General features: G+C 59.1%; 1 protein-coding gene across 1 annotated transcript; it reads left to right on the top strand.

Annotated features, from left to right (window-relative positions):
- The first annotated feature begins 4,771 nt into the window (after positions 1-4,771).
- On the top strand, positions 4,772-17,482 carry RELT (RELT tumor necrosis factor receptor). The gene is made up of 11 exons (XM_011953033.1): positions 4,772-4,836; positions 8,955-9,024; positions 10,382-10,456; positions 10,587-10,753; positions 10,976-11,055; positions 12,052-12,309; positions 13,672-13,752; positions 14,213-14,294; positions 14,470-14,727; positions 15,076-15,274; positions 15,432-17,482. Exons 2-11 carry the CDS (start codon positions 8,980-8,982, stop codon positions 15,477-15,479), a joined length of 1,293 nt encoding a protein of 430 aa, XP_011808423.1. The 5' UTR covers positions 4,772-4,836; positions 8,955-8,979; the 3' UTR covers positions 15,480-17,482.
- The last annotated feature ends 3,107 nt before the right edge of the window (positions 17,483-20,589 follow it).

Below are 20,589 nucleotides of genomic sequence, written 5' to 3'. Positions count from 1 at the left end.
TCCTGAAGATGGGCAGCTGCCCTAGGATCCCGGCACCTGTGTGCTGGGAGGCGCCAGGAGATTTGCACCCAGGTCTCTGGTGCTCACCATGACCTGAGGCAGAATGTGTGCTGGGGTTGGGGGCAGAGACTCACGGTCACTCCTGTGGGTAGGGGGCAAGTGTAGTGCTTGCCATGGTCCTCGACATCTTGTGTCAGTAGAGGAAACTGTCCCTGCTCAGGTCCTGCTGTGCGCCAGGCCCTGGGCCCAGCATTTCCTCACAACAGCACTCACCCGGGCCCTCTCCTTTCCAAGTTGGTATGGGGGAACCTGGACTCAGAGAGCAACCCTAGGCTGAGTCACACGGCCACTCGTGTTGGAGTCAGGCACTCCAGATCCCGCCCAGCCCCCAACCTGGTCTCCAGGCAGGAGGTGAGGGTCGAAGGGTTTGTCTGACAATTCTAACATTAGTTTCTTGAGAAGGGCCAGGCTGGTCAGTACCTAGTTTGGCTGGGTGGGACCTGACTACCTCTGTTATGGGGCCGGCCCTTCTGCCAGGTCAGCAGGAGAGAGGACCAGAGAGGAAGGGGTTTTGCTTGAGATCACCCAGCAGGGCGTGTTTGGCACCATTCCCCACTCAGGATCGATGGGGGAGCAGGGATGTGGTCTCTGGACAGGGAGAACACCCACTGTGTGCCGAGCCCGTGTCTGTCTGGGCCTAGGCTTGGTGCTGCTGAGTGGGGCTGGGGTGGCAGAGAGGACAGAAGCCAAGCTGCATCCCTACTCTGCCCATCCCTGGGATTACGGCCCAGGAGGCTGTCACATCCTCAGCCTTATACTCCTGGGGGTCATCATTCCCTCCAAGCACAGGCAGGGAAACCAAGGCCCAGAGAGGGGAGGCACTTGCCAGGCCCCGGTGTCACTGGGATCCAAACCCAGGTCTGCTGGCCTTGAAGACCAGAGTTCTTTCCTAGGCCATCCTGGGAAAGATGAGAGCTCTATAAATAAACTGCCCATGTGGCTGTGAGCAAGTGCCCTGGCTAGTTGTCACAGACAGAGGGGGACAGCGGGGACCTCTACAGCCAGTTAGAAGCAGGGTCTGAGTGTGCAGGTAGAGAGAGGAGTGGGGGCTTCCAGAGGAGGGACCTGTGCTTAGCCCAGTGCATGCCCTGTGAGGAGGAACAGTGAGAGGGGAGGACGTTGGCCACCCACACCACCGGCGTGCTGTGTGTCTGGCCTCCTGCACGCACCCAATCCCTCCCTCCCTCAGGGAGCCTCAACCCTTCTAGAGGAGTCAAGGGAGACTGAAAACTGATGGCGGGGTTGGGGGGTGGGGAGTCTGGAGAGGGGAGGGGCCCCCTAGACAGGGAGGCTGCAGAGGCTTCCTGTAGGAGGGGATGCCTGGCCCAAGGCCTGATTGTAAGAAGAGCCCCTGTTGCCTGTGAACACTGAGTCCTCCACCACACCATGAGGTCAGCTGCACTGGCGCAATTGGGAAACAGGCTTGGGAAGTTGGGGCTGGGTTCCTGACTGCTGAACTACCCCTTACCTTCCTGACCGTGGCCCTGGCTGGTGTAGGAGCAGGTGGATGCAGGCCTGCACAGAGGCTGGGACATGGGCACCCAGGGCCCTCCCAGAGAGGCCGAGGCCCCTCTACTCATGCTGCCAGGACTTACATGGAGTTCCCTAAAGCACTCTTGCCACACCCAAGCCTCTGGGTGACCTTGGCTGGCTGTTGCTTGATCCTGAGCTTAGGTTCCTCTGGCCCTAGTGGGGCTGTGTTGAGAGCCCTCAGTATCCCATAAGGCAGGGACTAGCACCCCTGTTTGCCGAGGAAGACCCTGAAACTCAGGGAGGGTAAGTAACCTGCCCAAGACTACAGATCCACGAAGTGACAGAGCCAGAGTCTGAACCCTGGACTCTGGGCTGCTCCAGGGCCCAACCTTGTCTCTTCCCTGCCCCATCACTGCACATACACTGACCCCAGTCCTCAGCATAGCTCCACTGGGTAGGACCTGACCTGGGATGGCCCTGGAGGGGTGGGGGAGGCCTCTTTCCCCAGCACCCCAAGTCTGGGGAGAGTTGGAGAATGGGGCAGACCAGGGCTGTGGCCTCCCCCAAGTCCCTCCCAAAGCTTCCGCCCAGGTCTTCCAGGTCAGGGTGATTGGGGGCAGGGCCTATGCTGAGCACATTAGGGACTTGGGATCAGATTTATGGCCGGGGCAGGTGGCAAAGGTGGCTTCTTGGAGGATGTAGCAGAGCATGAGCTGGATTGCAGTGAGGTGTCCTTCAGCACCCCCAGACCCGTTGCTGTCCTGTCTCTGGGCCAGGGTTGGCAACACAGGGATGTCCGTGGTGCTGAGAGGTCAATGGTGGACCAGAAGCAGTGGAGATGCCAGGCCTGGGTGGCACAGGCAAGGGCCGCCTGCCAGTTGCCCCTACTCCAGGGTAGGTAAACCTCATCTCCTCCAAGATGAAGTTGTTACAGGCTACCACTTGGCCTCTCTGAGCCTCAGTTTCTTCCCTGTGAAGCATGGAACAGTGTCTTTGAGGGGTGAGAGCCAGCTTACAGTGGGAAGCGGACAGGCAGTAGTGCTCAGTGAGAAGGGTTAGGGAGCCCCCTCTCTGCCAGAGATAACGGTCTGGTCTCAGTCATCCCTCCTCCAGCCCCAGAGTCGACCCAGGAAGTGGGGTGAGGATTGCACCTGTACCATACCCGGACTGGGAGGAGCTGGGTGGGCCAGGTGTGGCCACCTCAGCCCTTTTCTTGGCCTCAAGGGGCCAATTTAGCCCCCTTAGCCTCAGCCCCACCCCATCCACCTGAGCCACTGAAGCCCAGGCCCGGTGGCAGCCAGGAGATCTGAGGTGCGGAACCATGCCCAGCTTCTAGGGGGGTGGGTGAGGGTGGGCTGGGGAGCAGCTGCTGCCTGGCCATGAGGTGTACAGGATTAGGGTCTAGGATTTGAGGGGTGCATACCCCAGTGTGGTGACCTGGGAGCTCATGGCCTGGGTGCCTGGCCATGAGGTGTACAGGATTAGGGTCTAGGATTTGAGGGGTGCATACCCCAGTGTGGTGACCTGCCCAGGCCTGTGGGAAGGGGCGGGAGTGGAGTGCCCTTCTCACTGCGTGGCCCTGAGCCAGCCTCCGCACATCTCTGGGCTCCCAGCAGCAGCCCTAGTGAGCTGGGACTCCACCCTGGGACCTCTTCTTCCCCGCTCTGGGAATTCCCAGACTTCCCCGGTCTTCCTGTCTCTTTCAGTTCCCAGCTCCCTTTCCTGCCGGAGCTGGCACAGAGTAGAACAATATGCAAATGAGTATAGATGCAGGCAACTCCTAAAGGCCCCATGGGATGGCGGTGCAAACAGCACCTTCTCCTGGGGCCCTCCTGGGTTCTTAGTAACAGACCCTCAGTTGAGCCGCCTACTGGGTGCTACTAGCTTGCTAGCCTCCACCATCAGGTTGGCAAACACTGCAAGGATGTTTACTATGTGCCAGGTCCTGGGCTAAGTTGCAGGGTGAAAGGAGGCAGAAAAGAGACAGTACTGGGCTCCATTCCTGCTTCATCTCTTACTGGCTCTGTGACCCTCACCAGTGACCTCCCCTGACCTCAGTTTGCCCAGCTGTGAAACAGGAATGCTCAATTCTCCTGCAAGTAGAGGCAGCAACCCAGGACGAGGGCCCGCCCTGCACAGGGCTGGGGTCTGTTCCTTTCCCCGTGAGTGTGGAGGAGGGAAAGCCACCCAGCATGGTCACTGCCCTACTTCAGCCCCAGTTGCCAGGGAACCGCTGGGCTCCTTGCTAACCTGGATTTCTCTGTTGATGGGTGGCCTTTGTCTTCTTGCCTTGGGTGCGGCCACCGCCAAGGGAGGCCTGTGTCCAGCTGTGTTTCCAGGCAACCCTAGCCTCTGAAGGCCAGAGGGAGGTCCACAGGCTCAGGAGCCACTATCTGGGAAGCAGAGTAGCTGCCTCCCCACCTGCCCTGCTCCAGGTGGGCGCTGGCCCCCACCTCTGTCTCCTCCAGTGTGGCCTCTCTTGGCAGGCAGCCCGGGGAGCCTGCTGAGACTGAACTGTTCATTCTTCTCCCTCCCCTGCTTAACCCTTCCAGGCTCCCATAGGCCCTAGGGGGAAGTGCAGGCCTTTTGGCAGGCAGCTGAGCCTTGGTGTGACCTGAGCACTGCCCACTAACCTTCCCAAACTCCTCCAGACTCCTACCGTCTCCTCCACCCTCCCGCCCTCCAGATTCCCACCAGGGCGAACCCAGCACCACCTGTGTACCAGACTCTGCGCCAGGCACTGAATGTAAAAAAAAGTTGTGTGCCCTTCTCCTCCACATTCCACACGTAGGGAAACTGAGTCACAGTGAAGTGTGGGGAATGCTTACTCTGTGCCAGGCCTGTGCTGAGTACTTAATGTGATTCTCTCCTTTCAGCCTCACCACAGCCCTCTGCAGGCGGGCCACAGAGCCAGTGCAGGACAGAGCAGAGCGGGACTGCACCCCACACTTTGTATCCCCAAGTTAGTCCAGGGGTTCAGATCTGGGTTCTGACCCACCCCAGCCTCTGGGCTCCTTCCCCCTCAGCCTGCTCACTGGCCCTTCTAGCTTGGCATAGCTGGGCTCTCTACCAAGAGCGCCTTTTCTGCCTTCTCCCCAAAGCAGCCCATACCCGCCCGGGTCGGCACTGGGCATGGAGCAGGCAGCGCGTAGTGGGGAAAGGGCTGGGTAGTGGGATCTGCATGGCACCATGAATGCTGACGGGGAGGTGGGGGTGAGGGTACTTCCAGGAGGAGGTGACTTTGAGCTGAGCTCTAAGGAAGAGTGGGTGCTGGCCAAGCGATGAGGGGAGAGCAGAAAGCAGGTACCGTGTGTGTGAGGGTGGAAAGCACTCAGCATGGCAGGTGTGTGGGTGGGGGAGGTTGGTGGCGGTGCGTCAGGACGCCATCCTGATGGTGGTGGGAGCTGGCCCAGGGCCAGGGCCAGAACTCGGTGTCAGGGCACCTAGGCTGTGGAGGTCAGAGACAGGGCGACGGGGCAGGAGCAATGGGCGCAGGCCCTGGGAGAGCTTAGGGACTGTAGGGAAGGGGAGGGCCCCGCCTAGGGGAAGGGGAGTGGCGTGGCAGGGCCCAAGTGACCGCAGCGAGCTTCAGTTCTGGGAAAGGGGAAGCTGCCTGTGGCCTGGGCTGGTGGCACAGCTTCCTCTTTCTCTGAGGCCTCCGGGGCTGCACCTCCCTGGGGCTCCACTGCCTGTGGCCTCAATCACAGTCTGGGGCCCCCAGCTTGGGGCCCTGGCCATGGGCTTTGCTAGATGGCTTTTCTCCAGGGAATTTCTGGTTCTCATTTTTCGAGCATTTTTTTGGAGGGCTGAGTCTGAGGAAACCCTCCCCGCCTCGTGAGCCTGTTTGGAGGCCTCCTGCTTCAGACATGGGGCTGGGTGTGGAGTTTTGTGGCAAATAAAACAGACGTCCCTGGCCTCACTGCTGTCTGGTGGGGGAGCAAGGAATAAACAAGTAAGCAAACAAATACTTAATCACAGCCCTCTGCCAGCAGGGCAGAGGAGAAGGGCTGTGGAGAAGGAAATCCCATGACCTACTTTAGCTTCATTACCTCCTTTAAACCCCATGACTGGCTGGGCATAGCAGCTCGCACCTGGAATCCCAGCACTTTGGGAGGCCAAGGCCAGAGGAGCGCTTGAGCCCAAGAGTTGGAGACTAGCCAGGGCAACGTAATGAGACCCTGTCTCTACAAAAAATAAATTTAAAAATTCAACCAGGCATGGTGTGGCATGCCTGCAGTCCCAGTTACTCAGGAGGCTGAAGCAGGAGGATCACTTAAAAGTTCAAAGTTGCAGTGGGCTGTGATTGTCCATCCTGGACAGCAGAGTGAGACACTGTCTCAGAAAAACAAAGCAAAACAGAAATCCCCCAAAAACTTCGTGACAGCCTTGCCAGCCAGATGAACATCCCCATCTTGTAGATGAGGAAACTGAGACCCAGTGATGTCAAGGTCCCACAGGGAGTTGGTGGCAGTGGAGACTGGGCCCCAGGCTAGGAGACATGGGAGGAGTGGCCTCTAAGCTAAGTTCCTTCTCTGCTACTCCCTGGGGCCCCTCTTCCCCATCCACTGTGGCTGGGTGTGGCTCTCCTCTGTCAGGCATCAGAGGCTCTGGCGCCTCACTGACTGCCCAGCCTTCAGGGTGAGGCAGAGGTGGATATGGGGCCTTCACAAATCCCCTCGCAGCCGAAGGGGCTTCCATCTGAACTGTTTTTTTGGTCACGGTTCCAGGGCTGATTTAGACAGTGGAGGCCTCATGGGGCAGGGGGTAGGGGTGCTGAGCAGCAGGTGTGGACATGTGTGTGCACCAGGCCTTTCTACCTGACTGGGCAAGTCCAGCGGGGGCTCAGTCTGGGCTGAGTGTGGGGGCCGGGCAGCCAGACTGGAGTAAGTGCTGGTTTGGGGTAATGAGAAGGTGCATAATTAGAAGGCGCAAGGCCCTAGGTGGCAGTGTCTGTGTGTGTGCTGGAGTAGGCCCTTGCTGGCTTTGAGTCTGGGCCTTTGGACCCTGCTTTCCTCCTGGAAGATTCTAGATCACACAGCTCTGCATCTGTCTGCAGATAAGCAGCTGCAAAGCTGCTCCCTGTGGGCTCAGGTCACCTAGCAGGTGCCACCCGGAGTCGGGGTGGTTATAGGGCTCTCTGCTGTGGTTGTTTGGCCTCTTTTCACCGCCGCGTCAGCCCTCTGGGCCTACCTTGGGGACATGGAGGGCTACTAGAGCCGGAGGCTGGGCTATCGGGTTGCCCCTGGCTTTGTTTTTTGTTTTTTTTTTTTGAGACGGAGTCTCGCTCTGTCGCCCAGGCTGGAGTGCAGTGGTGCGATCTCGGCTCACTGCAACCCCCGCTTCCCAGGTTCAAGCGATTCCCCTGCCTCAGCCTCCTGAGTAGCTGGGATTACAAGCATGCACCACCACACCCGGCTAATTTTTGTATTTTTACAAGAGACGGGGTTTCAGCATCTTGGTCAGGCTGGTCTTGAACTCCTGACCTCGTGATCCACCTGCCTCCGCCTCCCAAAGTGCTAGGATTACAGGCGTGAGCTACCATGCCCGCCACAGCCTGCCACCCCTCCTCCCCCACCATTGGGCTCTGTTGTACATAGTCAGGCCTAGTGGGGAGGTGAAGCCTGAGGACTCAGGGCTCATGGTCAGGTCTGTGGGTTAGATCCCTCAAAGGACAGGAGAGGGGCCATGGGGAGACAGGCTCGAGGTGGAAGTGGGGCCCTGGCAAGGGGACAGGACACTTTGGGGCAGAAACTGGAAGGAAGACTTGTGACCAAATTTGAGGAAGGACAGGGGGCCCTCCCCAAATGGCCTGGGGGGTGCCATTTTTTGGGTGTTGACTGCAAAGTATGGCCTCCACCCTATACTGTGGCCCTACCTTCTCCTGTCCCTGGCTTTCCCCTGAGCTGGCCTGGGACCCAGAGTGGTTGCCAGTGACCTGGAGAGTCCCGAGATGATGTGACCGCTGCCCACTCCCTCCCCTGAGTGTAACTCAAACCCTGGGCCCTTCTGAGGTCTGCCAAGAGGGAGGGTGGGTGGACAGATCGGTTTCCTGGGCTGCTATTCTAGGCGGGAAGGCCGGGCTGCCTGCAGGGAGAGGGCTCTGAGTGACCTGGGACCTACCACAGGAGGCGCTTTTCTCACCTCACTGGGCTTGGAGTCACAGCGGGGGGACTCAGCCTGCGGCGGCCCTGAGCCAGTGGCTGGGTTCCCAGGCTGCCCCTGGGCTTAAGAGGCTGTGTGTGACCTGAGGAGAACAGCTTCTCTCAGCCTGGTGTCCCTGAAGCCAGGCCTCCAGGGAGTACACAGCGGACTTCCTTGCTCTGCCACCACACCTTCTGCTGTCTGATGTGAGTCCTTTGTCCTGCTGTGTCCACCTCATCCACTGGCTGAAGGCTTCTCCCGAGCAGGCCACCATCACCTGGGGGCCTCAGTCTCAGACTGGTGGGCCGTGGCACCACCATGGATATTTCTCTGAAGTATCACACACTGCACTCCCACTCTATTTTGTTTCCTGGCACTTACCACCAACTGGTGGGGACACCTCTCTCTGTTTGCAGTTGGGTCTCCCCTGGGCTGGAGCTCCCTGCAGACAGGGACCTTATCTGTCTTGTTCATACCGATTTCTCCAGTGCCCGCATGCAGTAGGTGCTGGAGAGATGACAAAGACAGAGCACTGGCTGCCATGACCACCCCAGCCCCATAGGTCTGCCCGGGGCAGAGCTGTGGCCAGACATGTCTCAGCCTCAAGGGAGGAGTCAGCCTCCCTGGAAGAGGTATGGACAGTGGCCATGCGGAAGGACCAGGACCTAGATGGGGTGGGGAGCTGTGGGAGCCAGACCCACTTTGGGGAAAGCTTCTAGAGAAGCTTCTGGAAAGAGAGGCCTTCGCATTGGGCTTTGAAGGGTAAAGGAAAAGGCCTTCCTTGGACCAGAAGCAGCAGGAGTGAAGGCAGAGGCCGGGCATGCTTGCAGACCTATGAGGAGGAGGCGGTGGGAGCCTGAGCCTGGAGCACTGGGCTGGAGTGTGGAGGCGGGCTGGGGTGTTGGGTGTTGGTTGCAACCCTGTCATCAGGGACACAGGCTGCCACACGCACTTCCTTCCCCTGCTGATGCCTCGGGGCACCTGGCAGTTTAAGGAAGGGGAAGGAAGCCCTTCCTCCTCTGGGAAGTCTCCCAGCCTGCAGAGCCTTCTTCCTGCCTTCCTGCCTTCCTGCCTGTGCTGCCCTGTGAGGCCGGCTCCCAGGCAGGGCAACCCCCTCTTGGGGGCTTGGGGGTGTGGAGCCGGCAGCCCTGGGCTCTGCCTGCCCAGCAGCACCTTGCCCGCTCCCCATGAGTCCTGTTATCCTGGAAGTGGTGCTGAGGGGACAGCAGCTGCCTGCCTGTCCCTGCTGCTTGGCCGAGCCTCCTCTTCATCTGCCCTAGGCCAGCAACCACCAGGGGCCTGAGGATGAAGCCAAGTCTGCTGTGCCGGCCCCTGTCCTGCTTCCTTATGGTGAGTTGGGGATGGGCCCTGGGAAGGAGAAAAGTCGCGCCCTCAGCCCTGCAGCCCTCCAGCAAGAGGGTGCAGACACTCCCCGGGAAGCCCATGCCGGGCAGGGCTCCGTTACTCAGCTCTTGAAGAATCTGAGGCAGTCGGACCCTAGGAAGCACCTCTGGGCCCACCCAGGCTTGTCAGGGAAATGGAGAAGGAAGGGCCTGCTGGGCAAGGCAGGCATGGCTGAGGGCAAGATGCCCGTTGGCATGCAGGCATGAGAACAGAGCCCAGCCTGGAGGGTAGGCTGGGCACCAAGAGGAAACTGGGCAAAAGAGGGCTGGGATTTGGACCCTGAGAGCCATAGCACCTCAGATGCTGGGGTTCAAGATCTGTATTGGTCTGGGGGGTCCCAGATTCCAGGTCCCAGGATCACAGGATGAGGCCAGCTGCCTGGAGCTTCTGGCGAGTCTGCATTACAGACTTACAGCATTTGGGGTCTGCTCTGGGGCCCATCTTTTTGCTGTGACGCTAGAAGCTCAGGGAGGGCAAGACTTGGCCTTGGGCCTTGCTAAGGGTTGCTCCATGTACAGGAGGCCTTCCAGCCTTAGCAGGTGCTGGGAGCCGCTCTGGGGTCTGAGGAGATCCCTGTTCTATCTCCAGGGCAGCTGATGGTGGCCCCATCCAGCCTAGGCCAAGTTGGGGGACTGAGGTCACCTCCAGGAGGGATTCAGGAGAGACAGTTCCTTCCTAACAATGGGAAGCAGAGGGAACTCCTAGTGAAATGGTCTGGGGACACACACTGAGAAGACGGAGCTTTCCTTTGGGATGTGTCTCCCTGTTTGGGTGTGTGGATGTGAATGGGGTGACCTTGCGTCGAGGGGAGCTCGCAGGGGAGGATTTGGTCCTGGAGACTTTCGCTGAAGGGAGGGCCCAGAATAGGAAGCGCCACCTGCCGACTTGGCTCCAGGGATGATAAATGAGGCTGGTTAATGATATGCCCAGCTGTGATGGGGGCAGGGATGGACCCAAGGCGGGAGGAAGGGGGACAGAATACGAGAGAGGATTCGGAAGCATTTCCTCCTCATTGTTCTGGTTAGCTGGAAGGGCTTGAGATCCTGATGTGGCCTTATCTGGGGTTTCCAGAGCCAGATGTGGCTCTCTCCCTCCCCAGGTACTGGCCATGCAGCAGGTCTGGGACAGGACAGGTTTTCCTCAGTGTGAGGGATTGAGGTTAGAAGAGTGTGTCCCTGAAGCCCGGGTGGAGTGGTCAGTGGTCCTCACCACTGGGCTTTCAGGAAATAGGTGGGGGATAGATGACCCCGGAGACCCCACACCCAGCACTTTCTGCCTCTTTCAATGCCTACTGTTCTTCCAGCTGCTGCCCTGGCCTCTGGCCACCCTGACATCAACAACCCTTTGGCAGTGCCCACCTGGAGAGGAGCCCAACCTGGTGAGCATTGCCCTGCCCTCCTACCTGTCCTGGGAGGGCCCTGAGGGCCAGGGGCAGAGTCCTGTACCTGGCCCCCCAGGGGTCCTCAGACTTGGCTCCTGGCCATGCTCTCACCCTTTACCTCCCACAGAACCCAGGTCAGGGCACATTATGCAGGCCCTGCCCCCCAGGCACCTTCTCAGCTGCATGGGGCTCCAGCCCATGTCAGCCCCATGCCCGCTGCAGCCTTCGGAGGAGGCTGGAGGCCCAGGTGGGCACGGCAACTCAAGATACACTCTGTGGAGACTGCTGGCTTGGGTAAGCCAAAGGGAGTGCGAGGAGGGCTCCTGGCTGGGTGACCAGGACTCTGGATCCTGGGATCCCAGCCTTATTGTATCCTGAGCAGGCCTCAGTTTTCCCATCTGTGAAATGGGATGGGGCAGAACCAATGAGGGTGCCTGGAAGGAAGGCATCCAGCCTCTCCTAAGGATAGTGTTTGGGGAAACTTCTGGGCCTCAGTGGTATCTTCCCTCCTCGCAGGTGGTTTGGGCCTTGGGGGGTTCCCCATGTTCCATGTCAACCGTGTTCCTGGGCACCTCTGGGTACTCATGGCTGTGATGGTGAGTGGCAGACTGGGGCTAGGACTGGTGCAGGTGTATGTGCGGGAGGGGGCCAGTGAGCTGAAGCCCAGCAGCCTCTGCAGTGTTCATGTGGGGGCAGTGGGGTCCTTCTTCCAGCCCAGGGCAGGGCGTGTAGCCAAAGGGTCTCCAGCAGGGCGCAGTCAGCCGCTCCCCTGGCTGTTTCTGACCACCATGCTTCCGAGTGGCAGAGAGCATCCTGCAGGTGGCAGCCACAGCTGGGGGCTGGGGACTCACATGCTGACCTGTCGTCTGTCCCCTGTCCCCATCTCCTCAAAGAGATTCATGCCAGCCAAGTGCAGTGGCTAATGCCTGTAATCTCAGCACTTTGGAAGGCCAAGGCCGGAGGATCACTTTGAGACCAGCTTGGGCAACACAGCGAGACCCTGTCTGCAAAAAATAAAAATAAAAAATTAGCCGGGCGTGGTGGTGCTACTTGGGAGGCTGAGGTGGGAGGTTTGCTTGAGTCCATGATTTCCATGCTGCAGTGAGCTGTGATCACACCACTGCACTCCAGCCTGGGCAACAGAGTGAGACCCTGCCTAAAAAAACCCATGCAGATGAGTGAGCGCAGGCACACACTCACATACACACACGCACCTCCTCCCGCTGCTGAGTCAGTCACCCCTGAGGCACTGGATTCATGGCCAGGCCACAGGGAGGCAGATCCCATCTCCCTGTGCTCAGGCACGTGCCCTGTGTGCCGTCTCTTCACTCCCTGTCCCCAGCATGAGGGGAGGGCGGGGCTGGGTGTCTGACCATCTTGAGGAGGCCTGTTCAGGACAATGCTTCGATGGCCAGAAAGGAAAACAGGAGGGCAGCGGGTTGACCTTTGCATCCCCAGCATGGCGGGGAGTGGGCTGCCCTGGGTGCATTGGCTCTCCTGCAGCCCCCTCTGACTCAGGCCCTGGGCCCCTGTCTCTCTGTGTTTGTATCACTGTCTGCCTCTGTCCTGCCTCCATCGTCTGTGATGCTCAGAGTGGGGTCGGCGGGCCCGACGTGGCGTGGAGGTGGCAGCAGGGGCCAGCAGCGGTGGTGAGACACGGCAGCCTGGGAACGGCACCCGGGCAGGTGGCCCAGAGGAGACGGCCGCCCAGTATGCGGTCATCGCCATCGTGCCTGTCTTCTGCCTCATGGGGCTGTTGGGCATCCTGGTGTGCAACCTCCTCAAGCGGAAGGGCTACCACTGCACAGCGCACAAAGAGGTCGGGCCCGGCCCTGGAGGTGGAGGCAGTGGTGAGGCCCGGCTGGGGTCCAGGTGGGGAGGACGGGGGGCATGAGCCCAGCCCCAGCTCCACTTGAGGGCTGCCAGCAGAACCCTGCCTGGCCTCTGGGGTCTGAGAGGGAGAGGCCTGGGAGGTGACACTGCAGACTGACAACATGGGAGGAAAGGTGAGGGGACAGAGGTGTGGCCGTGGGGGCAGAGCAGAGGCAGCACAGCTGGTCAAGCGGCTTCAGTAGGATCCCACCCTGGGTGAAGCCTTGCCCAGATGTGGGGATCTGGACTCTTTGGAGGCCACAGTTGTGTGTATGGTTCCAGGGTCAGATGGCCTTGGAGTTACTCAAGGTGACCTCTGACCTCTGGCCTGCAGTAGGGGGAGTGCCCTGTGTCAGGAGGGCTGGCAGGGCAGCTGTTCTGTTCTGGGCAGGCACCACGAGGGGTTTGGGTTTCGGTCCCAGGCTGTCGTTTGAGTTACAAGGCCTGGAACCAGAGGGACAAGCATGTGCTACCACCTTCACCCCCAGGGCCCCGGGCCCCTTTCCTTCTTCCCCACACCAGCACTCCCCTGCAGGGCAGGGGCCCACGTGCACACACCCTCCCCTGGGCCCATGGGATCCTGTGGTCACATCATGAGTGAAATGGCATCTCCCTTGCTAGCATCCTGGGCTGTCTGGGGCTGGCATGGGAGCCAGAGCCCCTTCTAAGTCCTGACACTGAAGTCTGGCAGGCGCAGGAAGGGGACAGGATCATTAGGCTGGCAGGAAGGAACGTGGTGACTCAGGGCCATTTTGCCTGGGACTGCGCTTGTTTTCCTAGAGACTTCCTTTAACTGCTGGATGCTGCCTCGGTGCAAGTCCCAGGAGCTCTGTTTGCTGCTGGGCCCAGGGTTGATCACCGTGGCCCATTCTCACACTCTTAGATTTGGGCCCAAAGCTGACTAGGGGCTCTCATTTAAATTGTTACGCAGACAGGGCACGGTAGAGAGGCCATGGAATGGCAGTTTGCTGTAGATTTGGGGAGTTCTGCGTAGGGTGACAGCCCACAGCTCCCTGAGGCTGAGGAGACAGTGCAGACCCAGTAGATGCTGATGCACCGCCCCCTCCCCTGCCCAAGTCAATGACTGGAGTTCACGTGGCCCTGAAGCCTGTATGCACCCAGGCTATTGGTGCAGGAAGCAGCGGCGTTGAGTCGTGAAGGTGATACGGGCTTCTCTGAGCCTGGATCCCACATTTGCAGGGCTCTGGGAGACTTGTCACCTAAACGCACACGCTCATGGCCCTTAAGAAGGCCAGGGGTGCCCTCTGCTGGCAGACGTGGTTTAGCTCAGGAGCGTGACTTCCCCTCTTCCCGAGGATCAGGGCCCTTGTCTTCCCCAGGAATCAACCCTGCCTACCGGACTGAGGATGCCAATGAGGACACCATTGGGGTCCTGGTGCGCCTGATCACAGAGAAGAAAGGTGAGGAGAAGGTCTGACCCCATCCCAGTGCCCAGGAGAGGAGGGTTTCCTCCAGAAGCCTGTGAGGCAGCCGCGGTGGGCAGGGTACCCCCTGCTCTGCCTTCCCTGCCAGGGTGCCTCGAGCAGCCTGGTGCTCTCTGAGCCAGGAGTGCACACCTCTGCCTCCTGTAATTGCCTGATAAAGTGGGAGGAAAAGGTGCACAGCCCAGGCTGGGAGCGGTGGTATGGAGGGTAGGCTCTGCCTTCCCTGCCAGGGTGCCTCGAGCAGCCTGGTGCTCTCTGAGCCAGGAGTGCACACCTCTGCCTCCTGTAATTGCCTGATGAAGTGGGAGGAAAAGGTGCACAGCCCAGGCTGGGAGCGGTGGTATGGAGGGTAGGCGGGGGTGTTCTCTGCTGAGGCAGGGGGTGGGAGGCATGTCCCATATGGCCAGAGCGAGGGTCTGACTGCAGCTGCCCACAGAGAATGCTGCGGCCCTGGAGGAGCTGCTGAAAGAGTACCACAGCAAACAGCTGGTGCAGACGAGCCACAGGCCTGTGTCCAAGTGAGTGGGCTGGTGGGAGATGTTGGGGCCAAAACCCCATTAACCAGCCTGCCTCCTGGGGATCTCCCACTTGGGTCTCCCTCCTCAAGTCACCCTGTTCCCTCCACTGCCTGCTGGGGTCTCCTGCCCCTGGCCTGGCCTGGCCTATGGCCACTTCTGCCTGTGCCCCCTGCAGGCTGCCGCCAGCGCCCCTGAACGTGCCGCACATCTGCCCGCACCACCACCACCTCCACACCGTGCAGGGCCTGGCCTCACTCTCTGGCCCCTGCTGCTCCCGTTGTAGCCAGAAGAAGTGGCCTGAGGTGCTGCTGTCCCCTGAGGCTGTAGCTGCCACTACTTCTGCTCCCAGCTTTCTGCCTAACCCGACCAGGGTTCCCAAGGCCGGGGCCAAGGCAGGGCGCCAGGGCGAGATCACCATCTTGTCTGTGGGCAGGTGAGGTGGGCACAGACACAGCAGGGGCAGGTAAAGACGTGACAGCCTGGGGGCCTGGAGGGGGAGGCAGGGCCCCACCTTGGGCCCTGAGCACCCTGCTCATTGGGAGCCTTGCCCTTATTGGGCCTCTCTGGGCAGTGGGGGTGGCCAGAGAGATCAGGACTTCCCAGTTACGCTGTGTCTCACATGGAGCCCTTGTGTCCCTAGGGCAGCATCTTGGCCCCCATGGCACCCGGGCCTTCAGGCTCAGGCTTTGGACCATGAACTTGTGTGACCCCGGGCATGTGCTGCCTTCTCTGTGCCTGGGGATCCCCGCTAACGGGGATGATTGCCCCACTCTCCTCACAGGTTCCGCGTGGCTCGAATTCCTGAGCAACGGACAAGTTCAATGGTGTCTGAGGTGAAGACCATCACGGAGGCTGGGCCCTCGGCGGGTGATCTCCCTGACTCCCCACAACCTGGCCTCCCCGCTGAGCAGCAGGCACTGCTAGGAAGTGGCGGAAGCCACACTAAGTGGCTGAAGCCCCCAGCAGAGAACAAGACCGAGGTGAGGGTCAGGGAGAAAGGTATCTGTTGGCACCTGGGCCAACCCTGGCCAAAGACGGGGCAGGGTGGAAGTGTGGTGGGCCCTAGGCAGGGGCCACTTCCCCGGAGCCAGAAGCCAGCCCCTGACTCAGCTCTGACCCCTCACCCCTGTCCACCAGGAGAACCGCTATGTGGTCCGCCTAAGTGAGAGCAACCTGGTCATCTGAGGGGCAGTCTAGTCTGAGGACACTGTGGCCCTGCCCTGGGAGGTTCTGAAGGCTTCCTGGAGGAGGTGGAGCTGCAGCTGGGACTGTGAGGACCGAGAAGCAATGGCCCAGCAGATAGGACAGCAAAGACCGAGGCCTGGAGGTGGGAGTGTCCGCCCCAGTGAGGAGGCAGGCGGCCGGCGGGCACTGTGTACAGGAGCAGACTGAGCCCGCCCCGGCCCTGCTGCCAGGTTGCTCCCCTGCAGGATGCCCCGACCCCCGTGCTTGCCCTGGCTGGATCCTAGGAGCCCACGGGATTCTCCGTATCATCAGAGGGCTGGGCTTGGCAGAGGGGAGGGGCCCGTGCCCATCACCCCTGGCCCCATTCCTTGGTAATTAGCCACACCCTTGCCTCTGAACAGGGCCCTAGAGCAGATGTGCCTCCCCCTCCTCTTCCAGCAGGTCTATAAAGGGAAGGGGCAACAGAAAGTCCTGGGCTAGGAGAATGAATCCCTGGGTCCTAATCTTGGGCACGTCTATGGCCATCGCTGGGTCCACTTTTCTGACTATGAAGTAAGGAGAGACGTTCTCAGTACCCAGGGCCTCTTCAGCCCTTTGCGGGTTCTGGGCTGGGTTGTGGGGGGCTGGGGAGCTGGGCTCTACCATCCCTCCTATTAGTAGCTTTATCCAGCCCCGTTTTTGCTGCTTCCAGGGCCTCTGCCTTCTAGACCCCAGCGGGGCTGTCCACCCATGGCTCTGCCTACAGAAGGGGCTTAATGCATGTGCCTGCCCCTCCCCCAGCTGTTTTTACTGAAACTGAAAAAAACAGACTTGATCCCGGCAGGACTGTGATACAGAGCCCTAGCCTGCCCAGCCGGCCCCAAGATCTCAGGAGCTTTAGGGAGAAGAGTGTTGGTGGGGCTGGAGCGCACCTTGGGCCTCAGTGGTTTCTGCGTCCCTGTGGTGCCAGTGCTTCTGGGCAGTGCAGGCGGCTGCCAGGCCCAGCCCTGACCTCCACTCTGGCTCAGCAACCTGGTTATTTATGTGGGGCCGTGCAGGCATGGGCCCCACTGCCTGTCCGTCCTGTTTCTCTTATTTATTGAAACTTGCCGTTGCCCTATCCTTGTGTCTCCATCCCCTTCCATGTGTTGAATAATAAAAGGTGGGAAAGTGCTGTCATGAGGAGCTCTTTTTCTCTGTGCCCTTCCCAGCTTATTTGCCTGTTCCACTTGTACGTGTCCAGCCCTGCCCTGTGTTGGGCACCGTGGCAGGCTGCCCTCCCCTCGCAGTTCCTGCACCTCAGCAGCCGGGGAAGCAGGGCCCAGAGGAGACCCATCAGCCCATCTGGTTCTCACCAAAGCCCCTAGCTAGAGGCAGGGCTGTCCCACAGAAATAGTGTGAGCCATATATGTGACTTTAAATTTTCTGACAATCACATTTCGAAAAGTAAAAAGAAGCAGGTAAACTTAATTTTAATATATTTTTTAACCCAGTCTATCCAAAATATTTTCATTTTACTATCAAATCAGCATAAAAATTGTGAATGAGCTGTTTTTGCTTTTGCCTTGAAATCTGGTGTGTATCTTACACATCTTGATTGGAACTCGAATATTTCAAGGGCTCCATAGCCATGTGGCCAGCAGCTACCACGCTGGTCAGCGCAGCACCTGAGGAAGTGCACTGTGTGGAGCCCGGGAGGTGAATGGGGGTGAGGAAGATGTGCGGGCCAGGGAATGTGTTCCACAGAGAGGGACAGCATGTGCAAAGGCCGGGCACCAACACATAGTGGGCACCTGGGCCTTATGCCAAGGACGCCAGGGAGCCTCCAAAACATTCAGCTCCTGCTTGGCCAGTATGGAGAGGAAAGGAGCCACAGGAGTGGGTGCCACACCCAGGTGAGATGGAGCCTCCGTCTCCATCTAAGATTCCTAGGGCAAGCTTCCAACCTGGCCCACGGGCCGCATGTGGCCCAGGATGGCTTTGAATGGGGCCTAACACAAATTCATAAACTTTCTGAAAACATTATAAGACTTTTTTTTTTTTTTTTGAGACGGAGTCTCGCTCTGTCGCCCAGGCTGGGGCGCAGTGGCGTGATCTCGGCTCACTGCAAGCTCCGTCTTCCGGGTTCACGCCATTCTCCTGCCTCAGCCTCCTGAGTAGCTGGGACCACAGGCGCCCGCCACCACGCCCGGCTAATTTTTTGTATTTTTAGTACAGATGGGGTTTCACCGTGTTAGGCAGGATGGTCTCGATCTCCCGACCTCGTGATCCGCCCGCCTCGGCCTCCCAGAGTGCTGGGATTACAGGCGTGAGCCACCGTGCCCGGCCCATTAGGAGATTTTTTTGCTTTTTTTCTTTTTTTTTTAGTTCATCAGCTATTGTTAGTGTTAATATGTGGCCCAAGACAATTCTTCCAAAGTGGCCCAGAGAAACTGAAAGATTGGACACCCCTGTGCTAGGGTTTGGTAATGGGAAATGGGTCAGGGACTTAGAGCCAGCTGGGTGGGGCAACAGGAGCAGTCCTGGGGGCGCCTGTGACACAGCCGTGGAGGATGTCCCATGCCATCTAGATGTGAAGGCCCGGAGCTCTCAGGAGACAGACCTGGAGACAAGAAGACCTACAGGCACTCAGGTGGGTGTTTAGGCCAGGACTGGGCTGGGAGGAAATGTCCTGGGGACAGGGCCTGGGGCGGATGCCTGGGCTGCTCCAGGACACCACAGAGAAGGCACTGCCAGGGAGGCAAGAGAGAAGCCAGGGAGGCAAGAGAGAAGCCAGGGAGGGCAATGTCCCTGGCAGTGTCTTGGCAGCCAGGGGAGCGGGTGGGCGCAGGGTAGGCTGCAAGGCCAGTTGTTGCTGGGGGGTGAGGAGGGCCGCTCTGTGCCCTGGTGAGTGGCACAGGAACTTGGTGGGATTCATCTCAAGGGAGGGGGGAGACCAGGGCCAGGTGGATTAAGGGAGACAGTTCCCTGCTGAAGCCTGGCACAGGCCATAGCTGGGTGGGGCCTCAGGTTCTGAGGAGAGACAATTTTCAGTTAATTTGGGGTTTTACTGGTGTTTGTTATGTTGTTTAAAGATGGAAGAGAGGGACACATTTAAACTAATGGCCCCACGGAGAGGCTGAAGAACAAGAATGACACTTGATGGAACCTGGGGAGGTGTGAAGAGGACCAGCCTGTGGGAGTCCCTGGTCTGCCTGCAGCGGGCACAGGGCAGCTATGGGGCGGCCATGCTGGGGCTGTGGGAGGCCTGGCTTCACGGAGGGCAGGGGCCTTTCTCCTAAGCAGAAGCCAAGTTGGGGTCCTCCTCCTGCCCTGGGTAGACGTGCTTTGGGATTTGACCTCTCCTTGGGTACCTAGGGCACAGGTGTCTCTCTCGGGGGCTTCTCAGGTGGGCAGGAAGGGGAGGGACACCTCTGAAGATCCAGCTGTTTCACCTGTACCAGAAGAGAGAAAGGAAACAGAGGCTGGACATCAGGAGGGATGTTCTGGAGCAGAAAAGGATGCCAAAGTGTAGGAGACAGGGTGTCCACTGTAGGGGACTAGCAGGCATCACCTGTGTACCCAAGGAAGTATTTCCTGCGGCGACCAGAGTGTGCTTGGAGTCCCTATTTGCCAGCTGTTCAGCTGCATCTCAGGGTCTGGCTTCTCCATCTTGGCTGGCCTTCGGCCTCCTTCCCCAGGGGAAGGCTGGGCTGTGGGGTCGAGATGCCCTCTCCGCAGCCTGCCCGTCTCGCCTGGGTAGAGGCACATACACATGCAAGCCAGGGTGCGCGGGGGCTGGGTGCAGGCTTCCAGGCCAGGGCTGAGCGGCCCCTCACAGTAAGCACTGTGCCCTCCTCCAGACTCCCCCCTCCCCAATTTTCTGCTTGCTGAAAGGTGTGGCCCTGGCCTATTTCTTCACCTGTCCCTTGGGGTATTGAGGCTAGCCTGCAAGAGTGGGATGAAGAGCTGAGGGCTCAAGTAGGAGTGTGTCTGATGTCCTTGGTCTTTAGGGCCCATATCCTCACCTGGAGGCGTTTCTGGTTTGCTCCATCTAAATCCCTGAAGCTTTGTCAGCTCTTGAGTTCAAGAGGCCCACGCGGAGGTGGGAGCTGGAGGACAGGGTGGGGTTCTGGGCTGACCACTGAGGGGAGGAGTTCTGAGCTTGACCTCTGTGCTGCACCCCTCTTCCCTATGGGCCAGAATGGTAGGAGCTGGGACACAAGTCTCCACCTCCCCTCCTGGCCCTCAGCTCCTCCACTGTGACCTGGAGCTGAGCCTCTGGGAGAAAATCCCTTCCTGCACCGGATAAACTGACTATGGTGACTCAGCGGCAACCATGCCTGTGGCCAGAGGTGCCCCCTCGGACACTGTGGGTGGGTTTCATATTGGATCAAGGACAGGAAGGGAGGCTGGGTGGAGGCACAGGGTGAGATTTGGTGAGAGGCATTAGAGAGTAAGGAGGGCTAAGTTTTCATTTCAGCTGCAGTGTGAGCCAAGCTACTTGGCCTCTTTTGGCCTGTTTCCTCTCCAGGTAAGGAGGTTGAGTTCTTGGAGATATAGCTACGGAGCATGAACTGTAGGTGGCCGGCCCTGGGAAGGAATGGTGGACAGATAACCAGGAAGAGAAGCCTGCGCCTGGGTAGGGCAGTGGCTTCACCCAGAGGGAAGATAAGAGATTCAGATGTTTAGGAGGCAAAACTGATAGCACTTGATGGGACTGCTTTGGATGAAGGTGCCAGAGCCTCCCTCAGCTGTCCTTTTTATGTAACCACAAACCACCAAGTCCCCCTTGGTTTCCCATCTGACAAATCCATCTTTTAAGAAAGCTCAGGGGGCTGGGTTCAGTGGAGCCTCCCTCAGCTGTCCTTTTTATGTAACCACAAACCACCAAGTCCCCCTTGGTTTCCCATCTGACAAATCCATCTTTTAAGAAAGCTCAGGGGGCTGGGTTCAGTGGCTCATACCTGTAATCCCAGGACTTTGGGAGGCTGAAGCAAGCAGATCGCTTGAGCCCAAGAGTTCAAGACTAGCTTGGGCAACATGGTGAAACACCGTCTCCACACACACACACACACAAAAAAAACAAAAATTAGCTGGGAGTGATGGTGGGCACCTGTAGTCCCAGCTACTCAGGAGGGTGAGGTGGGAG

Source organism: Colobus angolensis, unplaced genomic scaffold (genome assembly GCF_000951035.1).
Source record: "Colobus angolensis palliatus isolate OR3802 unplaced genomic scaffold, Cang.pa_1.0 Scaffold355, whole genome shotgun sequence".
NCBI lineage: Eukaryota > Metazoa > Chordata > Mammalia > Primates > Cercopithecidae > Colobus > Colobus angolensis.
This window is presented reverse-complemented; position numbering and strand designations above follow the sequence as displayed.